Source organism: Aulonocara stuartgranti (assembly GCF_965226115.1).
Source record: "Aulonocara stuartgranti genome assembly, chromosome: 4".
Classification (NCBI taxonomy): Eukaryota; Metazoa; Chordata; class Actinopteri; order Cichliformes; family Cichlidae; genus Aulonocara; species Aulonocara stuartgranti.
In genome coordinates this window covers 12,225,964-12,251,581 of record NC_138942.1, presented here as the reverse complement: position 1 = coordinate 12,251,581, position 25,618 = coordinate 12,225,964, and the positions used below count along the sequence as shown (strand labels likewise).

The following is a 25,618-nucleotide window of genomic DNA, read 5'->3' as shown; positions in this document are numbered from 1 at the left end:
GAAAGTCTCAGATTAGCAACCACTTCATTTTTTAGCATGATTGCAAACACACTGTCAGTGCAGTAAAGGCACTCATAGATAGAAAACTACACAATTAAACACTATGAGTCACAGGTTGGCCTCCCCAGAGCCCAGACCTCAACATTATTGAAGCAGCATGGGATCACGATGACAGAAAATGGATTAAAAGGCAGCCAGCGCCAAAAAAAGAGCTTTGAATGTCCTTCGTGTAGCCTGGGATGTTTTTTCATTTCCACTTAAAATGGAAGAAATTACAAGAAAGAGAGTTCAGGACATACATAATGTTGATTTTCAAGTTCATTAGAATTGTACAAACTCTGTTTTTGCCTAATATATTGTATTTCCTTGGATGTTTTCATATTTCAGTAAGTCACTAAATAAAGAAATTAGTGGTGACTCAAGAAGGTGATGAAGTACTGTAGGTGTGAATGTGAGCATGGACTAATTACAACTTGGATAAGTTGCAGCTGTAAAATGGATAAGCAGCTAAGAAAATGCATCGATGGACTGATCCACATTTTTAGTTTACAGAGATTTAGCAGATTTTTAAAAAAAATTATGGAAAATACAAGATAATCCATTATTATTTGGGACCACACTCCTATATTGACATTTTTCCTTTTCTTAAAAAGTTTATCCAAATATGAACACACATTTTCTCTCTTTTTTTAACAAAAATAAAAAAAACAGTAAAAATGAAAGAGCTCTGAAAACATCCATAAAAATGACCACTACTGGAAGGCTTTTGAAATGAAGCAATGAGTGATATGTGATGCAGTTATAATCTAGCTTTTGGTGCTCATTGCAAATGTGCAAAGCTTTTACCTAGACAATAAGGATTAACCTGCTAATCCAAAAGTCAGTTTAGATCCATATCGTGAACTTTTTGTGCCGTTTACTTGCACAGCAGATGCATCAAAGGTTATGAAATAAAAGAACTGAGTCAGAAAAAACAAGGGTGACATATATTTGTTTACCTGTAACCCTATGAATGCACTAATGCACCATCTGAACATCAATGATTTCAAGGTTTTGTCTCACGGTAGGCTTTAACGTCTACTTTTTACAGTATGTAAAAAAAATGAAAGAAGCATAAAAAGTGGAGAAATATTAAAACAGTGCTTGTATGTTTTCCAGGTAACATTCAGTTTTCAGTTAAAAAAGGGAGTCTCCATTTCCATCAGGCTGATGGTCGTTTGCGCTATAGAAAATTAGAGATTTTGAATATTAGATGGGAAATTACAATAGGTGTTTTTGGCCATTCAAAGCCTAATAACTAATGAATAAGGTAGACGAATAATTCATAATAGAAATAACAGCTTGAGCATCAGCAGATGGATGAATAGCTTAAAGTATCAATTTAAAAAAGCTGATGAACTTTTCAGAGGCGAAGCAGTAGTACTTTAATCTTTACAGCAGGTGGCAGGATACCTCCAACGAACAAAAGCTTTAATAACGAAAGGAATCAAATGACCTATACAGCTTTGGATTAACAAATGAAATATCATGATATTTCATAAAGCCCTTATGCCAGTGGGGCAAAGACTAGACTTATATCACGCTTTCAGATTGTTTTATTGAGTGGTCTGGCAGACAATCAAGCAGCAGTCAATATTATGGAAATTAAATTAGCTGTATAGTGAGGAAGTCGTGTGCCCATTAAGGCGTAAGGCTCAGTGCAATAAAAATGCCATTAAAAAGTCATCACAACAAAGGATATAAGATTACTTTCTACAAGGACACACTACACATCATTATTATGGAATGTATTTATACCCTCGTTTTGTTTGGTTTTGGTTTGTTGTTTTGATTGTGTAAAATTTCTGAACAACAAACTCTTAAAAAAAAAACAACAACAACCCACATGTCCTCTGAACTCCAGAAGTTGTATGTGGGACACGTCCTGACACTGGCGAGGCAGTTTAAGGCATGGACATGTACCCGGTCATGAGGTCAAATGGATCGAACTTGTTAGCAAGCTCCAGTCTGATCGTTACATATTGATTTTCTAAGTTTTTTTTTCCTTGCCCCAACAAAATGCGTAAAGTCAAACCCACTACCACATACCGGAAATAACCAACTTAAACGCATCAGCACTACTCGACTTGGGATAGGAGGAGCAGTCACGGGGTTTATTTTGAAGTTCCATTAATGTGCGCTGCTGCATACATGTTTCGCTCGGGACGTTTCAAAGTAGTCTGTAGAGCACGCTCCAGCGGTAGAAGTTTGTTGTGACTCGGTTTGGTCGGATGCTTGTTTTCCTCTGTCTGGTTTTCTCCTGCCTTGCTTCGCCCCCCTCTCTCTTGCCTTTGGATGACCGACGTAACCTCACCTCGCGGCCGGTTGCTTGACCAGGGTCTCCTGCTGTCAAACTTTAGTTGACATGATTTGGCGCACCGACGACGGATGGACTTAAAGTTTTTGGGATTTTCATCGTTTGCCAGCCACTACAAACGTAAAGGACTTACTGGAACCACATTCGAACAAGTTGTCATTAACTTTTAACCAGCCAGAGACATGCAGAAGTTAAATTCCACCGGTACTCACAGCAGCATGCTCCCCCAGGATGAGGAGCTCCAGCGGCGGTTAGCTGACAGCGGAGGATCCGGGGAAGGGAGGGAGAACGGAGCTGGGAAACAATTCCTCACCCAACCTGAGGTGGAAAGCTCGTTTTGCACCAAGAGGAAGATGCTTGTTTGTTTGGATGTGTTGTGCCTTTGTATTGGTAAGAATTTGTGTTACTATTTCACTTAACAAGTGTACTATTTTAAATCTTTAAATACCTAGATCAGTGTTTTAATGACTCTTGAATTCTGTATTTGCTTTTTCCCTAATGTCATAAACAAAGTTGGTTTCAGACAAGGGGCAAAAAAGCACAAACTATCCAACGCTGGATTGGGATTTGTTAAAGTTAACGAAGCTGCAAAGCATTTTTCCAGAAGTCAAGTGGAAACTGCTCAGACTGGAGCAGAAAACTTCAGCTCGGTCCCCTCTACATGCACGTGGGGGCAGGAGGGAGGGAAGAACCGGGGGAAATGTGGGTGGGGGCTCAGCTGGCAGCAGCTGAGTTGTCCCGGGAATTCATCAGTTCCCATGGTAACTCTCAAATTTCCCGGGAGAAGAACGTGGGAATAAGGATAAAAACGTGCCCCGTGCGTATGATCTGGTGCTGAATTACCTCTATGCAGAGCTCTTTAGCCTCTCTCAGGGTTAGCTTACTGTTTGTAGCCAATAATTCACCACAGTGTGCACAGAAGCCTTGCTTATATAACTAGCAAGCTTCACATCAAGAAACAAAAACTGCCAAGGCCACAATCAACACAGAAATGAGAGCCAACGGAGATACTAATCACAACCCAAAAAAGTTAACTTATTATGGAGAAAAACAAACTGGCAGTAGATTCATATCAAATAAACGATAAAAGCAGTAATAGTCACTAACTCAGGCTATAACGTGATTGTCCAGATTGCTTTCATTCAGTAAAAGGGAAACAAATTGTCATTCTGTTCTTCCAAGTGCTTTAAGATTGGTCGAATACTCTCTCAGTGTATTCTTAAAATCTACTTATTATGGCCAGCGTGAGATTGAACTTGCAATGCAGCAGAACAAACAGAACCTCAAACACTCAAGTTGAAGAGTTATAATTGTTCAGAATCAAAGTAAAAGGTTGTTATGCATGTTGACATGTGCTTTAGGCCTGATTTTAGTGCCACCTTTTTAAAGATAGTAGAACCGAATCACATGTTTTTTCTTCTAATGATGCAATGAACCATATCTAAGGACTTTAATGCTTCTGTGTTGTTTTCAGGGCCAGTGCTAAGCCACAAAGGGTATAGGGAATATAGAAAAGTTAAAGGAAGAAAAAAAAGAGTTCTACTTCTACCTGAAATTTGTAAAATACCTCAGAAAGGTATTTTTGCTTGTAATTGTTTCATTAACTGTACTTCAGCCCCTTTCTATTAGTAGAAATCCTCCTAAAATTTGTACACAGAGTTTGTTTGTTTGTGTAATAATACATAATTCATAAATTCCATGCCGTCATCTCACATGACTGCGAAAGGGACGGGAGCACCAGTGTTGTGTGAATTAGTGTTTCAGCTGCAACTGAAGGCAGAACCCGTCTAGGCAGACCGACAGGTCTCAGGCTTGGCCGTTAAATCTTAGGAAGTAGCCTGGCAAACTCGATGACAGGTCGAGGTAGTCACTTTTCTATTCTGTACTATGTTATTCTTAACCCCTGCAGGTATACTATTAGCTGTTTAGTTTGTGCACTTTTCTGCAGCTTTGTTCTGGGTTTAGGAAGTGGCTAGCAACTGAGCATCAGTCAGGAAAGTATAGGAAATGGGCTCTCTCAGTTCTTCCCCTAAGACATAAACCAAGCACGCCACTAGCTTTCTCAAAAAACTGTGTGCTCTGACCCTTCTTAGCCCCGGTCTGAACCGATAACAGTTCTGAGCCTGTGTTGCTGGGCATCAAGCTGAACACAGCTGAGCGGATTTATAAAGTTTGTTGGACTAAAACGTTCAAGTCAAAGCTCAGCAATCTCTAAAGTCCCGGTTTGATTTGATTCTTTGATATGTTCCTGGTACACTTTGGCAGCAAACGTGTCTGAGAACATACTGTTACACGTTTTCAAATAATGACTTGCAGTAATAATGCAAAGGCACAAGGTATTAGAGTTTGTGATTAAAGAGATTTATCTTACTGATTTTGAGAAGTAGAGTCTTTTTTTTTTTCAGTTTTATTAAGCACAGTGAGACCACAACACTAGCTATTATATGTCACAGATAACAATCAAATGTCCTGAAATAAGATGTAATTTACAGTACAAGGCATTATTTCCCCTTATTGTTGCATACAGTGCTGTATGGGCTATTGGATTACTCCATCCTGACTGTATCTGTCTCGCAGAAGCCCGACATTGACTCATCTATGGGCATTTGGCATTGAATGTCATCAATTGTTGGAAATGAATTGGACCCTTTATTTCTCTTGACCCTCATATGTCTGACTAATCAAAATTTCCCTTAAAAGTGCCTTTATCAGATTCCCTCAGACAGTTGACCCACCAGCGTTATTCATCCTTTAAAGGGGCTCATTCACAACTGTAAAAGTGGAATTTGGCCCTGAAGCACCGCCACTCTTTATGCAATCAGCTGAAGAGGGATTCTGCAATGTTCTGAGGTTATCGCTGTCTCTTTAGGGCTTAATTCACATTTGAAGTGGCGACGTGAAACTAGTATGTTGTGGTGTTGAATGAGCTTTAATCTGTCTGTGGAATGTGGTGACATTGAACTCATTAACTGTGGCTTTGGCTGAGTTTACCTGACCTGATTCTTTCTCAACACCAGGCTTGTCTAATATTGTTGTACTTTGCATATCATAGTGTTGATTATGGGGGTGTTCGGGCATGCACATGATGCCTGACAGAGATGGATTGTTTTGGTTAAGCTCAGTGCCAGTAAGTTCCATGTGATTTGCAAACTGCAATTTGTTTTCAAGTCTTTGCCTGTGTGCTAAAGTGTGTGCATGCATTATTGCTGGGACTGGGACTCAAAGAGAGATGACAATATTTTTCACCCTGTGGCTGCATGTACTATGTAGAGCCCAGCCACGCACATGTCAGGAGGTTTGAGGTTTTTGTCATATCTGACGAGCGTGCAGGGACAAGACTTCTAGACTATGCTGCTATTTCCCTCCTGCGCAGGTGGCCCTGACTCTATCATCGCCATAATAAAGTAACTCTCTTTAAGGGTAACTGAATGAAAACAGCACTTGAGTAGCCTGCTGCACAACAAAAGCTCATACAATATAAGTGAAACATAAAGAATGTTATGAGGCACGACTTTTCTCTAGAGGTTAATTACAGAGCTATGCCATTTTCACACATGCCTGAAATGCAAAAGATCATAGCCGTGGTTAAAATGATACAGTTTACATGGATTGTGTTTTTGTGTACAATAGAAAGAGAAAGCTGGAAACAGTTGATTGCTGTTGTATGTGTGTCAAGACATGAAGCAGCTTGCCAGAACAAGATGACTGGTATCTACTTAAGTGATCTGAATACTGAAAGGCCTGCCTCTTTCTACCCCACATCCGCTTATATCCTCTTCTCTTTTTATTATCTTTTCTTCAGCCGAGCTCTACTTTGGGACCAAAGGTGTCCCACTGATGTAGTGAGGCGTGTGAGTGTGTTTTACGTCTCCATGTGTTTTGGGCGGGTGTCAGATTTTTGTTAGAGGATTTTGGGTTATACTTATTTGGCAGAGAAAGCTGCCAAGTGAGTCAGGCAGCAAAAGGCTGACATGTCAGAGCGTGCAGTTGTGTATAGGCTCCGAAATATTAAATTGTGTGCGTATGTGTAAAAGTGTGGGTGTGGGTGTTTTGTATGTGTATGAGTCATCGCTGTTAACTACCCTACTACAGCTGCCATGTGCTTGCTGTTTGTTGACAAATTTGCCGGTCTTGTTTTGCTGTGTGTCTTAGGCCCTGACTCTCTGAAGTTAAGGAAAACATTGGCGTCAGTCTGCGGCTGACAGATGGAGCGCCATTAAAAATGGCTCAGTCAAATCATTAGCTAGTGGAAGAACTGATTTCGCTTTCTGTCCCCTCTTAGTCTATTAATGCATCTCCTTCCCGTTTGACAGTGCTGCAGAGTTACAGGAATCCATTAAGTGCGCTGTTGCTCAGACAGACCACATGGGCCTATTCACTTCACTTCTCGGTACATCTTCCTTCACCCATTAGCACGCTGGAATCGACTAAGTCCCACGTATCTATAGGCTGAGGGGCAAGTAAGAACTTGAATGAAGGAAAAGCCCCAAGGGTGGAGAGGGGAGTAAGATCCGGAAAGACTGAGGAGGCAGAATCTACAGTAGGGGTCAGGGGTCAAACCCTTGGTTGCTCGAGGGATCCTATACACAGCTGTCTGTTTATGTCTCAATGAGGAAGTAGTACTCAGAACCAGATAGGAAATGTTCAGACAGCAGATAGCTTCAAATGTACTTTTAATGAGAGCTGTAATCTTCTCCTAGATGACGATTCCATAAGTGCCCAGGGTGGTCCATAGGTATTAGCTATAATGAGCGAATAAAGATGTGTGTATCGCTCTAATCCTCAGCGCTCATTAGCTCCAATGGGCCTGGAGAGGATACCAGAAGACTGTCTACCTGACTCCGAATACAGGCTGTAACTCTGCCTTTTCGTCTGTTAGAACTAACGATTTGTCTTCTGTCTGTCTCCCTATAAGAAAACTTAGACATTCCCTCTTGGCGCCATTGCATAGTTACCCATCATCGGGTACATTTTATCAGTGTGTCTCATCTCACCTGCTGGAGACCATCCTCCCTTAATCATCTCAAGCTCTGACTGTCCTAACAGCACATTCCCCTGCAAATCCGAACACTCTGACAAAACAGCCCTGCAGGTTTGAACTTTTTCCATCCATAGAGTGCCACCGCAATCATGCTGTACCATGCTAAATACCTCTCCAGCAGTCTAACCCAAAATCCTGTGTCATTTTCACATTGCAGACTGGCAGCTCTCATCTCACAATGCACGCCCTTACCTTCATGCCACAAAAACCACTGGGGAACTCTTTAAAGTTTCCAAGATATGCACCACAGTGGCGGGTTCTTTATGTTCTTACTGAATCAGACAGACAGACAGACTGCTTCAAACTTCCCCGCTCCGGCCCTGAACTCCAGAGTCAGGCTCCAGGAAGCAAGGCACTGAAGTGTGGCAAGAACAGAAGCAACTGTGGGAAGCATGTCTCTACTGGCTAGTGGCAACAGTAACAGTGGAAAGGGCAGGCAAGAAATCTCCTGGTGCACTGTTAGGAGTTGAAAAAGCTAAGTTTTTAAGCGTCATTGTGTTTTATTTTTCATGGTCATGGAGACGTAGGGTTTGCATTTGCTCTGTGTTGAGTTATTAATGTAGTGCATTAAACCTCCATAAATATTAACATTTTTGGCCAGCGAGGTACTTTGAGCGGTCGACTGTTTCTTTCTGGGGCCCCTGTTTTTGCCTACATTACTGAGTTGGGTATGGGCTGATAAATGAAGCAGTGGGTGTACTTAAACAGTGTGTGTGTGTGGAGTCCAGCTGCAGCAGATGTTGATGATAGCAGATGGTTAACAAAACTCTGTTGCGGCTTCTCAGCCCGCCTTTGTTCTTCACTTAAAAATCTCTCGTCGACGCCATCAGGGCAGACAAAACAGACCCATCTCCCAAAACAATCCAGCCAATTATGGGAAAGTAAAAGAGTGTGTGTGGGTGTGTGTGTGTCAGTAAGGAGGCTAACACTTACTCTTCCCCCATTCCTCCCTTACCTGGATTGGGCCACCAAGGAAGAACAGGATGTACCTGTCATACACACACTGCACTTTAATTGAGTTTTTTGCCATCCGCGGTTGCCAATAATAATCACAGCCTTGGTGCGAATGAATTCACCTGCTGACTTACCTGCCCTACAGTACAACTGCCTGTGTGTGTTTGTTCTTTTGTGTGATAGAGAATTATGCAGTGAGGCGCACAGACTCTCTCTGGACTAACTTTTAAAACAGTCTTTTGTTTCAGGTACAAATTCTCAACTCTGCCTGTAATGATCTCAAACTGAGAAGGGATTAGATGAAATAACAGATCTTATGAAGACGGCTTCAGTCATTATTGCACAAATAATTGCAAAAACCCACCCAGTCCATCTGCAGACTGCCATTTATGAGCGTACTAGGAATGCCGTCACGCTGCTTCCTTGTAATGTTGTTACTGGGGATTATGAACCTCGCAGAGATTCAAATTCCAACACTGCGCGATACAGTTCACTGGCTTATTATTTATGAAAGGTTGATTTGAAGGTAAATAAGCACCTTAAAATTTAGTTGTGATCTCCTGGCACATGCAAGCTGGTGAAGAGCTCAGTGTGGGTGGACCACCCGTGAAGGGTGCTGCACAGGCCACGCTCATCCCGGTCCCAGGTCCTGCAGGCCACATGGCTCTGTGTTGACAGGTCACTAACAGTCTGTCCTCTAGCTTTATCAAAGGGCAAAAGTAGAAAGAGGCCTGTGCAGTCAAATATTATTGAGTGTGATGGAAACAGATGACCATTACTGTGGCTTGGAGATAGCTTTAGGATATGTCATGCTAATCCATGAGTATACACAGGCTGTTTTTTAGTGATAGAAGCAGCAGCATCCATACGAGTGAATTTAGCTCTGTGATAGTGATTGTGGTGTCTGCATTAATGGCTGTGTTTTGGATCGTTAGGGGTTTTTTCTGTGGTTCATGGCTCTGGCATGGTTGGTTAATTTTTTCCAGGTGTTTTTTTTTTTTTTTTTTTTGCGGTGTGTTTTGGTTGTCTTGTTAATCTATGCGGCTGTGGATTTGGTTTGTCTGCATCTCAGTGAGGTTTTTTTTTTTTTTTAATGTGTATGTGTGTCGGGGGGTATTCTGCCTGTTGAGGCGGGGTCGTGTTTACAGAGCGGGTCCCATCAGAGCCCAGATCTCTGACCCTCACATTCCAGAACCACCACTAATCGCCTCCGTCTGCTGTTCTTTAAAGAGGAACCTTTGCTGCATGTCTCTTGGCTCCATCTTTCCAGTTTTTCTCACCCCAGTTTTACTGCCCCCCCCCCCCCCCCCCCCCCCCACACACACACACACATCCACACACCCATTTGTCAATTCTCCGCCCTTGTGGCCATGCATCGCAGCCTAGCTTTCAGTCCAACAATGAATTGATCAGTAGATGTTGAGCAACATGACTTGAAAGTATGTCGATGAATTCCTACCATCTGCCCTCTTTTCTTTGCACTCCTCCTTAAACCACTTTTTTCATTTGCTGTTTTTTTATTTCTTTATTTTGTTGCTTTTGGTTGTTGTTGTTCCCCTCTCACAGTGAGCTCATTCTGGGCTGTGGTCATAGATGTGTAAATTAGAACCAGAACAGTTTCTCAGAGAGAGGCACATATCCCCTCTTTTCCTCCCTTCCTCTTTCCCCTTCTTCTTTCTATCCTTTTGACTATTTGAAAGCATTCCTGCTTTGAATGTTAGGCCCAGTGAGCAGCACATTTTGGCTCTTGGAGCCAGCCCACTCCTCTGCCTCCTTTTGTGTGCTCTTGCAGGCCTTCCTGGTCTGGCTCTCTTTTGAGCATGTCTTGGCCAGGTGCAGAGGTTGGCTCACAGCTGCCTGACAGATGAAGTGAGAGTCTGTGGAGTGTTTTTCAGTCATGTTGTGAAAACATTTTGAATGTAGTTGTAAAGCATAGAGGTTGACTGTGACATAGGAGCTTGTAATTTCTTTAGGATTGTTCACAAACTAAATAACTAATGTGGTTTCAAGTATGTTTGCTCAGTTTTTCTCTTGTGATATTATCAAGGAGCTTTTTAAACCACTAAACCACTTTTGTCATGTTTAGTGATTATTGCATGCAAAAATGGGGAAGCATTACAAGCCGTCTCTGACTGACGTGACACTTCCTTCGCCTTTAAAAAGTCTTACAGTATAAGTGTTTGGACTTTAATGGAGCTTCTCACCATTATCTCTGTGTCAATACAACAAAATACTGATTTCTGGAATCAGATGAGGGGCTTTTAATGGATTATATGGAAACCAGAAAGGGTCAAAAGAAGCCCCTGTTCAACACAAAATAGTACTTGTTGTTGTTTTAAGTATTTGTTTCATTATTAAATGCTAAAATGTATCATCAGTGTTTGATTACCCCCAAACACAGCATGTCTCTCTCAGTTTAAAAGTCCTTATAAAATGTCATCAGCGTTTTATTTTAGTGGATTGTTGTTGTTGTTATGTTGGGGCTTTTGCATAACACTTATTTGAAAGGAGCTGACTGTACTGGAGAAAAAAATCTGGGTGTGGAATCAAATACCTCACGTCTCCACTTGGGTATGACATGCATAGGGGTATTATGATCAAGTGATTCAAAAAGATGCATTTCATGCAGGTAACACAAAGGCAAACATGAACTCTCATTGAGGTTATTTATTTATCTACCAATTAGCACAAAAGCAAACACAGGTACTCCATTGATCTTAGCTAATGTAAACTCTCACTAGGATAACCACAAGATAGATAGAGGAGGAGGAGGAGAAGAAGAAGAAGAAGAAGAAGTTCTAATAGATTATTTTACTAGCAAAACATGTTATATGAGGCACATCAGTGAGCTGAATTTCCATATGAAGAATCTGTACATGTGTTATCTGGATGGGATGAGTGAGAGATTGGGGTCAGATGTGAGGCGTTTGCTCTGTGTGCTGGCGTCACAGGCTCTGCTATCTGTCTACAGGATGTTTCCCTCTCTCCTTCCCTGCCGTAACATCTCATGAAATACATGGACGCGAGCTTGTTTTTAGTCTTTGTTTTGTCTTTCTGGGAGGGCAGCTTGACTTTGACTGCAGAGTTTTTTTTTAACACACACACATTTGACCTATGTCTTACTGTATTTCAGCCTTAATCACGTCTCCCGTGCCTATCAGTAAGTTCAGTAAGGTTGAATGAACAGCATGGGAGTTTAGTTGACTCTGTGTTTGGTTAAAGCTGATACGGAGCCAGTTTTGGCAGATCTCAAAGTGGACAAACTGTAGCTACCTGCTGTTCATCAAATACTCATTTCCCACTCTTTTCTTTCAAAATTTGGTGATTTATCATGATTAAAGGAATGTTTTCAGACCCTTGTTTATGTGTTTGAGTGAGAATCCTTCTGGCCTGGTTTTAAATGTGTATCCTGTGTTCTTTTCAGTCACGTAGTCTGAGAGATTCTCTGGCAGGAGCAGTGTTTTGGCCTGGGAGCGTTCCAACCAACAAGCAGGCCTGGGATGATAGGGAAAGGCACAGAGGTTAATGATTAGTCCCATGTCCTCGCTGCATTCCATGGGGTGACAAGGGGACATGGGATAAGGGACAGAGAAATGGAGCATGCTGGGACTTTAGAGGGATATTGGCTATTAGTGTTAAGTACAATGCAGAACAAAAGCCGTGCAGCTCAGCCCTCGTTTGTGGAGCTACAATCACCACCTTCCAATTCGTCATTTAAAAACTGGTTAAAACGCTAATTTTCCCCAGTGAACTTTGATCATGAGACTGCGTGGTGATGTTTACCTAAGCAAACCAGACCTTGGCCACTTTCACCTGATAGCGTAAATTCTTATAATTAGTGACCAGGCAGTAAACATAATGTGAGACAGCTGTTAATATAAGTTAAGCTGGATTAAACTGTGAGTCACTGCTTTTGGCTTGAAGAAAACATACTTGTTTAACAATACACAGTGACTTTATTGTGTTCTTTGAGCACACTGATGTTTTTGTGTAACATGCTCTCAATAACTTCTTCCTCCTTCCTCATCTGAATTCTCCACTGTCATGCTGCCTCCATTTTTTCACATCTTTTCATGTCTGTCAGCCTTCTCCTTCTCCCTGCTCCCATGTTGAAAGCAGCTATGTGTGGAATTCCCTGATCCCCAGGAATCTGGAACTCATATCACCAAATGACTGACGCTTTAATGCTACCCCCCTTTATTATGTTAGGCCATTTTCATATGAGTAGACAGTACCGTTGTCCATGTATCGCGCTGTCTCTTTTATTTGTCATCGTTGTTACACAGACCACATCATAGATATTCATCAAGCCATCTTTTGTTTTGTTTTTTTTGTCTACCTCCACTCCCTTTTCCCCCCCCCCGACCCCCACAGCCTCCATCCCATTTTTTGCATGCGAGATGAAGTTTGTGACTCCCTACAAACGAGGCTTTTTCTGCGGAGACCCCAGCATCACTTATCCCAACATAACGACCGAGGCCATCCCCGACAGCCTGCTCATCGCTGGTGGCATCGCCATCACTGGTGTAGCGGTAAGACAGTAATTGATGTTATGTGTAAGGACAGTGAGTTAAAGCTATCATCATCTTCTTATAGTGTAAATGTGCTTGTGTTTGCTTAAAAGTAAAACAAACATACTTTCACAGTATTTGTTCAGCCGGGCAGTATGGCAAGTTAAAAGTTGTCTCCTGTCTTTGTTTCTTTCAGATCGCTGTAGGTGAATGCTATCGTGTGCGTTTCCGAGGTGTGCACTCACGAGCTTTTGTTAGAAACTGCTATGTGTCATGCCTGTACAAGGAACTGGGAAGCTTCCTGTTTGGCTGTTGTATTGGTCAGTCTCTCACCAACATGGCCAAGCTAAGCGTAGGTCGCCTGAGACCCAACTTCCTGGATGTGTGCAACATCACATATGCATCCATTAACTGCAAGGAAGGCATCTATGTCCCTGCAGAGTCCATAGTCTGCAGTGCGGAGAAGAAGTTGGAGGAGGAGGCAAGGTGTGTGGTTTATGTGCAATTATCTGCTTTCTCAGGGTGCTGTATACAGAAACCCAAGTTAATGTGTAACATTTGGCTGCGTTTATGGATCTTCTCTTTCAGGAAGTCCTTCTTTTCCGGCCATGCTTCCTTCGCGATGTACACAATGCTTTATCTGGCAGTAAGTCACCTTTGCTTCACAAACAAACAAACACACCCAGTCTATCGGCGAACAAATCTGGAAAGTTGACCTCTACATACACCTGAGCTCATATTGTGTAATTACTGTATTCACCCCAGTGTTTATAGTATCAGAGGAAGATTACAGTTCTTGCTTTGTTTTCAGTTTTTAAAGACAACACCAGCCCCTAGAGGCCGAGAACAATGCTAATTGAACATGTGGAAAGACACACCAAGCCATGTGCTGTTAAATACATTCACGGTTCCCGATCTTTGAGAGAACCAATTCTCTACAGGCAGCCAGCTTCCAACCAAAAGGGCTGGTGAGACAGAAAGATAGGGAGGAGGAGGATTTGGAGTGGGGTAGAGAATGAGGGAGAATGTTTTCCACAGGGAACATGAATAGATGAAGAGACTCCACAGACAGAGGAGGCCTTGTTGTGGGTCTCATTTAGTCGAGGGGGGAGAGCTGAATATGCCTGCTGAGAGATCGACAGGCTTCTTTCAGCAATAGACACCCTCTCAACCCTCCAAGCCTCCCTCCCCATCTCTTCATTTTTTTCTCACAGCACACTCCCCTGTAGTCATGGGCGCATTGTGAGAGAGAAGTGACAGTTAGAGGGAGACAAAAGCACATTATTGTCTATGAAACGTTCACATACTTCACATAACCATCATCGCTAGCTGCTAATTAATGGTTTTCAGGTGACATAAATATTTGTATTCATCTGAGATGAATGAAAATAATTTGTTGCTTTTCAAAACTCAAAGTGAGGAGAAAACCTTCTCTATTTGTACAGTGCTGTGTCTTATTTCTGTATATTTCAGTTATAAAGAGCCAGACTTGCAGGTTGTTATTTTTGTTTTGTCTTAAGCAGTAGTTTTCCAGACTCTCTGAAAGTCTTCTTTCATTTTCACTTCAGTCCATCTGTCTGGGACTAGAGGAAAGATTTTTTTGTTGTTGTTCGTCAGACCACTTACTGTAACACTGACCTATGAATTGTTCAAGCATAACACCTATCTTAGTCACAGTCTAGCAAATAACCAATTATAAATTATATTTTTAGGTACTTTGCTACTAACGGCCTGTGACAAAACACATAATTTCTTCCCATTTCTTTAACCGAATCTATGGAAAATATGTTCGAAAGGGAAAAATAACAGTTGCACCAACAAGGTGATTCTCAAAGAGCATTTAGCTCAAAAACTTTACATATCTGTGCATGGTGTACACTGTTTCCTTAAAATATTTGAGGAAACTAGATAAATGGAAGACAAAATACGAAGTTTCAAGCCTAAAAAAACTAAAAGAAATCTACAGCAGATGAGCAGTATTTGAAAGTCATGTCCTAAGAATAGGGGGGGGAAAAATCCAGCAAAGACCTGACACAGTACCTCAGAGACACAGCTGGCCCTGTCCACCTACTGTTGGCTGAAACCTTGTTAGAGATAGTCTCAGTGGAAGGTTTGCTTTCAAGAAGGAAACCGGGAAGAGAATGCTCCAGTATGCTAAATTAGACAAAAACGTCACGTCTTCAAGTCATTGTGAGTACATACAGAGAAGGTCAGGAGAGAAGTTCAACAGTGAGTGTCTACAGCTATCTGTAAAACATGGTGGAGGCTCTGTCATGGTTTGAGGCTGTATTTCAGCCAGTGGCGTTGGGGATCTTGTCAGCATTGATGGAAATATGAATGAAGAAAGTACGTCAGATTTTGACTCACCGCTGGATACTGTTTCTGAAGCATCTGATTGGCAGTCGTTTCATTTTTCAGCGTGACAATGCAGTGCAGTAAAACCATACCTGGATATAAAAATTCACAATGGAACACTGTCAGTCATAGACTGACCTCACAAGAGCAAATCAAAAAAAATAATAATAAGAGAACAGAACAAAAGGCAGCCAGCAGCTACAGAAGAGCTTTGAATATCCTTGAAGATGCCTGGAGAACTATTCTTGAAGACTACTTAAAGAAATTACAGGGAAGCTTGCCCAAGAGAGTTCAGGCTATGTTCAAAAATAATAAAGAAAATATCAATTTATCTTTCAACAAATCACTACATCTATTTCTTCTTTACCTAGCAAAAGATAAAGAAATGAGGGGTGGCTCATAATTACTGCACAGTTTTTTTTTTTTACAAGTCCACAGCAAAATGTTCCTTTTTGAACCAAAAGAGAAAGAAAGGGATGAATATTGTGGGACTGACTGAGAGGAATGAAAGGGTAGCGAACTGAAAGGAAGAAGTGGCGTGACTAAAACAAAAACCTAGTGTTTTTTTTCTCCACACAAGCACGCACACACAGAAGTTGCTGCTTACAAATTATTTGACAGAGCTTAGACAACCTAGTGAGAATGTGTCAGACTTGCAGCTACACGCCACCATGACCTTGCCAGCTACTTGTGTGTACAGCAGGAATAGTGACACCTGTTCTCAGTTAAGATAGGAAAAGGAGAGACAGCGAGGATCGGCTTGCCAGCAGTAATGTAGACCACATGCTCCCCAGCGGCTGTTTGACTCAGACATACCTCCAGCCACCTCATAAAGCGAGCCCTGCATCTGCATTCAGCTCGACCTGTGACCCCATTTTCACGCACACAAACAGGACCTCTGTACTGTAGCGCTGATGCACGGGATGAGGATGAACAAAAGCAGGAAGTTGGGTTTAAAAAGTGCTAATGAAACCATGCCAAACTTCTCTTCCCCCCTCTGGGCAGCAGATTAAATGGATGTTCATGTTCCACTTAGTTTATAGAACTTCAGCCATTAGACATAACCATAAATTTATGTTTGTGGGGGCATACATTAGCACATAAGTGCCCATAGCCATATATTCACTTAGTAGTGAAAATAATAATGGTATTTATCTTCTTTTTTTGCAGTTCTACCTGCAGGCACGGCTGTCGTGGCGAGGAGCTCGGCTATTGCGCCCACTTATACAGTTCTTCTTAGTAATGATCGCTGTCTACACCGGATTGAGCCGCATCTCAGACTACCGTCACCATCCCACTGACGTCCTTACAGGCTTTATTCAAGGAGGGCTCACCGCATACTGGGTGGTATGTTAAAATTCACTGTTGTCTAAATAGCCTGAATACCAGTTATCCTTTTCCTCACAGGGTTTGTTTCTCGCTGCTTTCTGCTGACTGTGTTAGCTCAAACACTATGCTTTCTCCCTCAATTTCCACTCTCTGTTTATAAACAGTGAGTGATTGACAGCATGTGTGGTCTGCGTGTCTTTCCTGACAATTGTTTTTTTTTTGTCTGTGCCTGCAGGCCTTCTATATCTCCACCATGTTTAAGCCCTGCGCCCGCCCAGACGGGTCTCCCACTAGCATGTCCCTGGAGAGTCCACTGTCCAGCCAGCAAACTGTCTGTTAGCAGGTGCATGCAGTCATTTCAGGAATCGGAGGATCAGAGAAGTGAACTGCAGAAATACAGGGAGAGCAGTAGATAGCACAGGTGAGGAGCACAAAGAACTGAGGAACTAGTTTAGAAGAAAGGATATCATTCTAAGAAAATATTGAGAGTACAATCTAACCTGCTTATACTTTTGGTATATTGATATACACGCAAACATACAGTCATCTAACACATATAGACATAAGATAAATGCAACAAGACTACAAGTCAAACCTGTCCAGTGGAACAAACTTTGTGGTAATATTAGAAATATTTTTTTATATATGAAAAAAGATTAAAAGTGTTTATTTTTCAAGATAAGTTGTAGAAGCTGCTAAAGTTGAAAGCTAGTTTGTTTTCTTCTGTTATGGAGGGCTTTGGCAAGTGCGTTTGCTTAGCTTTCAAAGCCGAGCCAGTCACCCTTTGGTCACGGGTTAGAGATGAGAAAATACCAGCCTCGGTTTTTGGTTTTTGATTCCTTGCTCAGCTTGGAAAACATGAGCCAGCAGTTGTTAACTGAGACCATCGGACCTCAGATGTAAAGACAGCTCTGTGCAAAGTGACGGAACAAGCACAGGCTTCCTAACGATCTTTGCGTTCAGTCGCACGACGTGCCACTAACCTAAAAAGTCGACCCTACACCACTGTGACTACATGATAAAACACATGTAAGCAAAGGACAACAATGTTTGAGCTGTGATAGAATGCCATCTTTCTCTTTTGAGTAACCAAGTCAGTGACTGGGAGCAATCTGACCAGGTAATTTCTCTTCCCATTCACTGCCACTTTCCTGCTACTAACCACTTTGACTGTGTCTCAGAGGTGGAGGTTTTGACTGAATTTTGTAACCTCTGACCTTTTGTCCCTGGACTCCAAACTCTTGAGCTGCACCTTGATTTATGCCACTCAGACAGGAGCTGTGCAGCCGCGATCCCAGCGGTCCTCCTGTGCGTCTTTATTAATAGCACTTGAACATAGTGGAACCCTCTAATTATAATCAATATTATATATTTTATCACAAGTTTGAATAATCAGTGTTTATTTTTGTTAATGTCTGACTCATACACTATATTCTTTTCATGAAAAGATAATTATTCAAACTGAATGTAAATAGCAATTTCATTTTATAAACCACAGAACCACAGAATTTCAAGTATTAGTTCAAGTTTTGGACCGTTTTTACATGTTTATGTAAGTGTTTGTATTTACGTTTTTGTCGATCGGGTACAGAGAGTTGCTCTTGTACCTGTTGTAACTACTAGACTGAGCCACAGATGTTATCAGAAAGCTATATATATTTTTGTGTTCCCAGATATTTTTGTTTGTTTGATTTGTCTGTGAATGCCACAGCGGCAGAAATAACCACTGTACTCAAAAGAAAACCAAACCATTAAACCATCGAATGTTGAATGTTTCAAAGTTCTTCTGTCTTTTTTTCATGTTTAGCTTCGGCAGACTGAAAAGTGCCTAGCACACCTACACATACTGAACGTCAATGTATCAGTGTTTTTAAAAAAAAGCCATTTAGCCTTTTCCTCATATGGACATTCATTATTTACGCGGGGGATACCAAACATGGTGTGGAGGTGAGGAAATCTTGAGCTAAAATAAAACAAACATTTAACAGAAAAAGTGATTTAACCATGTGGGGTTTTGAAGCTTCCACTCCAGTGCCCTCGTAGTTTCCTTCATCTCTCTCTCCTCCTTCACACCCTTCCTCGTTCTGCCCCTTCTCTGCACTCGGTCCTTTTCAAGTGCAGTGGAGCATGATGGGCTGTTTCGGGGGGTCATGCTACCATGGAGATGCTTAGCCAGATACAGGTCAGGGCGTCTGAGGCATTTTCTTTGATTTCTTTTTTCTCTCTCTCACACACTCACACACACACACACACTCACTCACTCACTCACTCACACACTCACTCACTCACTCACTCACTCACTCACTCACACTCACTCTCTCACTCTCTTTCTCCAATGTACTTCGAGGCTTAGGGAGGGGAAAAAAGCAGCTCAGATGAGACAGAGAGGGCAAAAGAGAGAGAGAGAGAAGAAGCGAGAGCTTCAGTAATGTCTGTGTGCATAACGATAAGGTAAGGGGACGAGCAGGGAAAGTGGTCCAGTAATGAGGGGGAAGCGTAACGGAGCAGTTGGCAGAACAGATGGGCTGGTAGATTGGGGAGAGTAATGGTTGTGGGCATCAGGGTGGGAACAAATGTGATCCCGTTTTTCAGGCCTGTTTTGTTTTATAGGACTGTAACTGAGAAGCCTCGTTTTATTCCTGAGCAATACATATATGGCTGTGGTATTGTGACAGCTCCTTGTCTGTCTGCCTCACTACTTGTTATTGTCTAACGTTTAGGTGTGTGTGACCGAGCTGAGCTTACACGCCCTGTCAAACATGAGATCTCGTTTACACTGTTACTGGCCTGCTCCTCGGTAACCCTTCAGCCCTAATGGAAATGAATGGGAGTCAACAAGCAGAGGCAGACTCCTCTCTGTGTTCACATTACTGAGGTCCGGTCAGAAGGGCCTCGCTATTTGCACTGCCGCAATTGTGCACACAGTAGGTCAGCACTGTTCATTTCGACTGGCCGTGGTATTTGTACTGTTATCTCAACAGGTGAAAGCCATTATTGTCCACACGCTTGACTGTGAAAGAAAATTAAAACCACTTTTTCCTTCTTCCTCATACTTAACTTTGGGCAATTCCTTGATAAGATTCTGATTTTTGTGAAATTGGACGGGAGCAAAAATAGCAGTGCGGATGGCGGTGCTGATTCTCAGCAACACAGAGATAAGCGTGCTGTGGAAGGCACGTAGCTCACCTGCGTATCTCTTTGTGTGAGAGGAATAGAGTACACGTGGGAGTAAAGTTATCATATTTGTTTTTTTTCTGACAACGATAACATCGTCAAGAAATTTGTAGATTATCCAAATTTTATGGGCCCATATTTGAAGTGATGAAATAGCCCTTGGCGCCTAATGGAGATACGAAATATCTCTTTTCACAGAACTAATGTAACCTGTCTTTGTTTACTACAAAGTAAAAGCTGCTTAGGAGTGAAAATTGACTTAACTGTTTGTAAAGAGGAAAAGAAATTTCCTTGCATAGGAGTTTTCGTTAAGTATTTACCATACGTCTCCGAGGCATTACCGACTTAGTCTCTGGAACTCCGCTGGCCTCTTATCCAGCTGTAGTCCAATTCTTAATAGAATTAAAAAGGATTAATGGGCTCTTTAGTGTGCTTGAGTTCAGGCCTGCTCCCCCCAGCCTCGCTGCTATGCGCATTTTTAAATCTCCTATAGTAATGACAGTGAGTGAATGCACAAGCTGTAGCCATTAGGCACATCGTGTCCTGATGTGAGTTTATGAAAAACATTACTTTGCCTGTTCCCACTTAGATAAATTGTCTTGCTTCTCCTCTCTTCTCCCTCTCTCTCTGTGCTCCTCAGGGATTAAGATGTGCCCAGCCACGTTGACTCACTGAGTGAGCTAAGAAATCAACACTTAAACTGATCCACAAAGTACTAATGAGGACCTACAGGTGGACAGCTGGGTGCAATCACTCCCAAATGGGAAAACCTATGTTAGTGTGCATTCCCTTTGATGCATGAAAGCAAAATGCATACCTTATTTATCAGTCAGGCACATATGTACACATAGATAAGGCATGGAATATCTGACGAGATCAGCGTAATCGTGGCGGCTGATGAAGATAGCACCCCTTGTCACATCCTGGCACTGTTATGCACCTAACTATACAGCACTGGAGCTCAGATTCACTATTTTTTGAAGCTTATATGAACTGGTAACCACACATGGAGACTTTTATAAAGGGCTCTATTAAAAGAGAGTCAAAAAACAAGCTCCTGCCTACTGAGACCCTTTTTTCCTGTTAGCTTTGCTAAATAATAAATGAACACGGGATTCCTCATACGTATATTTGTTCAAAAGCAGCAATGTGGTCTCTGCATTATTATACGCATAGCTTATAACTTGCCCTTAAGCCACTATTTACCATTTTAAAGGTCATATTATTGTCTTCGCAAAAGCAAGGAAGAGTTAAAAGAGCACAACACATCGGAAAGGCCACCCATCGTAATGTGTGTTGAGTTCATTTTAGTGTTAAGCTTAGGATGCCCTTGGTTACCTGGAGCTTCTCTTTTCTGAGGTGGAGGAGTCTTCAGCCAGGGATTGTTTCTCATTATCTGTGTCATCTATAAAACAAACCTAAAGTACATGCCCATTCTAGATGGATAAATCTGACATGTAAAAAATCTAGCTCACAGTCATAACAAGCCGGGTGGACTTTGACAAAACATTCTCCAATAAAACAAACTTATCTAACAGGGTCGAGACAAGACCTGTTGTCAATAGAGATAGCCAACCGTTTTGTTTTGCAGCCTGAAGAATGAGGGATGCTAAGTGAGTGTGTGTGCGTGTGGATGAGTGTTTGGTTCCTGAAGACAGACTGGAATGTAAAAACAACATCTCTCGTCTAAAAACAATAGTCGAGACTTGTGAGGTGTCAGTGACGACGACCGCAGCAGAGAGGTGGGAAGGTGGGAGGAGGATCCTGGGTTTCAAGGTCAACACGCTCAGCCTCCTGCAGCACGCACATTCGCGAGTGGCGGTAATATGATGGTGACATAACACTCAGTCTTTGCTGGTACGCGCAGTGGAATCATGCAACAGCTCATTTATCAGTTAAGTAACACTGGATGCATGTTATACCTCACCACTACAGGTCTAGGGAGCTGGTCTCACATGAGATATCACTTGGTGTGAAGAAAACACGCTGGGGGAATATACATCACGTCATTGCCTTCATTTATGCAATAATATCTCTGTATGAGTTCGGTTTGTTTACACATACACACATTGGCTTGTTTTTAAAAGCTCATTTAGGCCATGACTCACTCCTTGCCTTACACATGCTATCATAATCCACCATAGACTCCTTACACCTTCTATTTTACTTAATGTGGCTTCTGTGAAGAACATTGTTAAACTATCTCATACGAGAGGATTACTATGTGTCAGTGCAGGATTAAACAGTAAAGAGAAAGAATTACACTATTTGTGAAGCAGTGTAGTGTGGACAGTACGAGTGAAAATTAAAAACCTGAGGTGCTGAGGTCACGCAGCTCTGCAGTACCTCAGGGAGCAAATGAAAGGCACTCGCTGGTGCTCAGGAAACTGCTAAGTACAGTGTAGGCCTCTCTGTCTTCGCGCCCCAGTGTGTATGTGTGTATCCTTTCATCTATTTTATGTGCATGTAAGTATGATGATAGCTTAGTGCCACTAGTTTAATGAGCAAGCACACAGGCAATATTCTTCTAATTCCTAGTTATGACTGAGGTGAGCTTGTGAGTAACTTGTGTGTGTAATACTGATCCACTAGCATCACTTGCCAAGGAAAGCTTGTGTATAATTGGCAGATTGAGGACACTCATTAGAGTACAGTAAGAAGCTGATATTATATTCAGCAACAGCAGTGACTCATTATCATATCTGTCGCATGGTCTTATCTTCTTTTGTAATTTGTGTCTCAAGCATCTCTTGAAATGAAAGCTTTTTCCTCTCCTCCCTCCCCAACACTACCGGACAACAGATGGACTGCACGCACTTTTACGATGGATTGTTTACAGTTATTTCATATAATTGTCGAACAGTGTCAGTCTGACAGTTACAACTCTGCTCTTTGCCTCTGTCCTATAATTATGTTTCTCCTTCCCCTTGGTTTGGTGGCAGATGATGACAGCGGTGGAAAAGCCAGGAGAAAAAACCTCCTGCTGGAAAATGAGGACTGATGGCAGTGACAGGCAGATGATCCCAGGCCAGGAATCACAGAGGCATCTACCTGTCTAGACATTGAACAACTGGCTAGAAGTGGCACGTTGAAAAATGTTAAAAATGTAATGTGGTTACATTTAACTTGTTGAAGGTGTGAATCACCTGCTTTCATGGATTTCACTGAACTGAGTGCTATTCAAACACCATAAAACTTAAGAGTGAAAACTGGCTTTTTTTCCCCACCATAAATATTTGACATGTAGAGGAGAAAATTCAAAGGTGAACTAATAACACAAATGGCAGCACCACTCAATCGGAATATCCCGGTAAGGTACCAGAGCCCTGGAAGTAAGGCATCTAAATGACACGTATCCATTGTTAATGTTAATGTGGGCTTTTTAAGCTGCTACGTGTCAAAGTAGCTGCTGTGAAAATGGCCAAGTGGCACACTGGTTTTAATGAGAAACTTTAAATGGTTTAAAATGTGCCTTCTATGTAGTGTTCTGCTGTACTACTCTCCATTCTCTCTCCAGTTTTTCAGGTGAGTGCCTCGCTGATCCGCAGCACAGCCAAACACAAGGCTTTGCTTATTTAACAATAAGGATCAGCCAAGTGTGAACAGCTACACAAGAGCTGGCCTAACCAAACATGACACTGATAGACATACGGACTTAACTGACATTTTAAAGCAAACCAGCAGCCCCCTGTTTACAAATCCCCGACCCCAGATACTCCATTCACAGTGTGTCCAAGAAAGGCTGGATACTGTTGTGAATCACAGGGAACAGTACAGAGAGCAGCTTCTAAACAAAATTAACCGAATGGGTAATTTGATGTGAATTTCTTGCATACTTTCTCAGGAGTCCATTTAATGTGCAGTGCATGCCAGTGCTTGTAAATGTGCTTGTGCGTGTGTGTCTCAGAACAAATGGTAGTGTTTGTGAAATGTGTTGTACTATGTGCATGTACGGATGCTGTGTGTGTGTGTGTGTGTGTGTGTGTGTGTGTGTGTGTGAGAGAGGCTACAGAAACAACAGAGGGCAGGATATAAAAATCCTGATTGTTTCTGAGGGATTATCCTTCACAATGCACAGCTTTATCACAAAGCCTCGATTGCTGTAACAAGACACGCTTGCCCTGGGTTTGCCCAGCCAAATACTAAGAATCCTGAGTTACCCCAGCAGCGAATCACAAGGGGGGGAAATGAAGAGCGCAGAAAAAAGAAACACAGGGGAGAAGGAGAGCAAAGAGTCGACACTAGATCGAGTGAGTGGATTGAGAGGGAAAGCGGAGAAGAATACACAGAATAAGGATGGGAGAGAAGTACACAGAGAAAAGCAGGAGTTGAACAACTTCAACTGGAGGCCATGCCTCAAACAGGGGTTTGTTTTCTGACAGCGATCCCTCTCAGGAGATTTGGCTGGAAAACATATTGCAGTTATAGAGCCTGTCCAAGTTGCGCAACATGTGCTTCAGCACCATGTGAACAAAAGCTGCTGTGCATCATAGCATGCTGTGCTGCGACTGTTTTGCGTGGCATAGCCTAACGCAGGTCCACTAAGCTTTTGTATTAGAATACTGATAGGCCCTCAGGCTGAGATTTAAATGTAAGCAAACATCTGCCAGATATATGAGGTTTGGCAGTGTGGAGGAGAGGTGCTTTTTATTGGATCATTTTATTTGCTTCCTTTTATAAGACTTTCTCAGTAGGATCAGGTTGCTGTGCCTGATCTTACCAAACTCTGCAAAGGGGAGCTGTGGTTTTGGCTGACTGTGGAAGGGGCTTTAATATGCGCACATTGTAGAAAGTGGGTTTGGGTGTGCAGAACGTTGTGTGAGGCCGTGTGATTAAGCGTAGTCATATATTCCAGTGACAGCTTCATTCCTTTCACATGTGAAGAATATTTGTTTAGATTTGCAAATTTACTTTAGATAATTGTTCATTTGTTGGTTTTTGAAGTGCCATTATGTAACCTCGTTGCATGCTTGTGTATTACAGAGCACAGTGATACATAACTACACTGTAAATAACGAGATGGATGTCATATTTGTGCACATATTTCTCTGTAGGGGAGTATGTGTTGATGTTGAGGTGTTTGGTGTGCTGGCAGTGTGCAGATTTCCTTCTGTGATATCAAACCTGTCCCAGTGGGGGTTTCAGGCTTCACACTGAGCCAAATGGACAGACTAAAGTTTTGCAGCAATCCCAGCGCAACATGCTAGTTCTCCAAACTTTGCTCTCCTTTGGTCTTGCACTGAGAATAAGAGATGATACTTTTTGCCATTTTATGTGAATACACCCCTGCTGACTCTTTGCTTTCCCTTTTAAACCCAGGAAAATGGAAAATGCCATGTAGATGTCTGTGATCTTAAACTATGATTGGCTAATATAATTAGTAAGATTGCGAACATGATACTGTTGTCTTAAAAGCAGTTACTCTTAGTCTATATAGTATATACTGTTTCGGTTTACCGTGGGGGTATTTTAAAACCGTTGTGGAACTATGCAAACACAAGTGGGGTACTGAGCAGCCAGCGCTATTGTTTCAGACCTACTCAGGATTCTTGGGATGTCGCTTTGCCTCAGCTTTGACTCCACAATTCACACCACACACCCCATAGTGTGCTCAGATTTTGTTTTAACCCGAGGTCTAGAATAATAAACTGCATTTTAATTAGGCTGATTTGCACCTTTTCTTTTGCTCTTGAAAACAGTCTGCTAAAAAGAGGTAAAACAGAACAGAAGAGATGGTATTTAGTTTATGCAGCAAGATGAAAGCTGTTTATCTCTCATCACGGCTTTTATGAACGGAGCAAGAAGGGAAAAGTTCAGACGGGCAGTCAGATGACTCAAGCAGCAGTACTGTACTCACTGATTCACACTAAAAATCCCATTTTAACTGTCTGGAATCTA

General features: G+C 42.0%; 1 protein-coding gene across 1 annotated transcript; it reads left to right on the top strand.

The window, feature by feature from the left end:
• Window positions 1–1,929: 1,929 nt before the first annotated feature.
• Window positions 1,930–18,326, top strand: ppap2d (phosphatidic acid phosphatase type 2D). The gene is made up of 6 exons (XM_082531764.1): window positions 1,930–2,746; window positions 12,726–12,883; window positions 13,059–13,348; window positions 13,451–13,508; window positions 16,388–16,564; window positions 16,782–18,326. The coding sequence occupies exons 1-6, from the start codon at window positions 2,539–2,541 to the stop codon at window positions 16,884–16,886; spliced, it is 996 nt and encodes a 331-aa protein (XP_082387890.1). The 5' UTR covers window positions 1,930–2,538; the 3' UTR covers window positions 16,887–18,326.
• The last annotated feature ends 7,292 nt before the right edge of the window (window positions 18,327–25,618 follow it).

Coding starts and splice junctions, on each gene's coding strand:
- ppap2d (XM_082531764.1), top strand. CDS start 2,539: ATGCAGAAGTTAAATTCCACCGGTACTCACAGCAGCATGCTCCCCCAG. Junction 13,349..13,450: donor AAGTTGGAGGAGGAGGCAAG/GTGTGTGGTTTA, acceptor CTTCTCTTTCAG/GAAGTCCTTCTTTTCCGGCC. Junction 16,565..16,781: donor GGCTCACCGCATACTGGGTG/GTATGTTAAAAT, acceptor CTGTGCCTGCAG/GCCTTCTATATCTCCACCAT.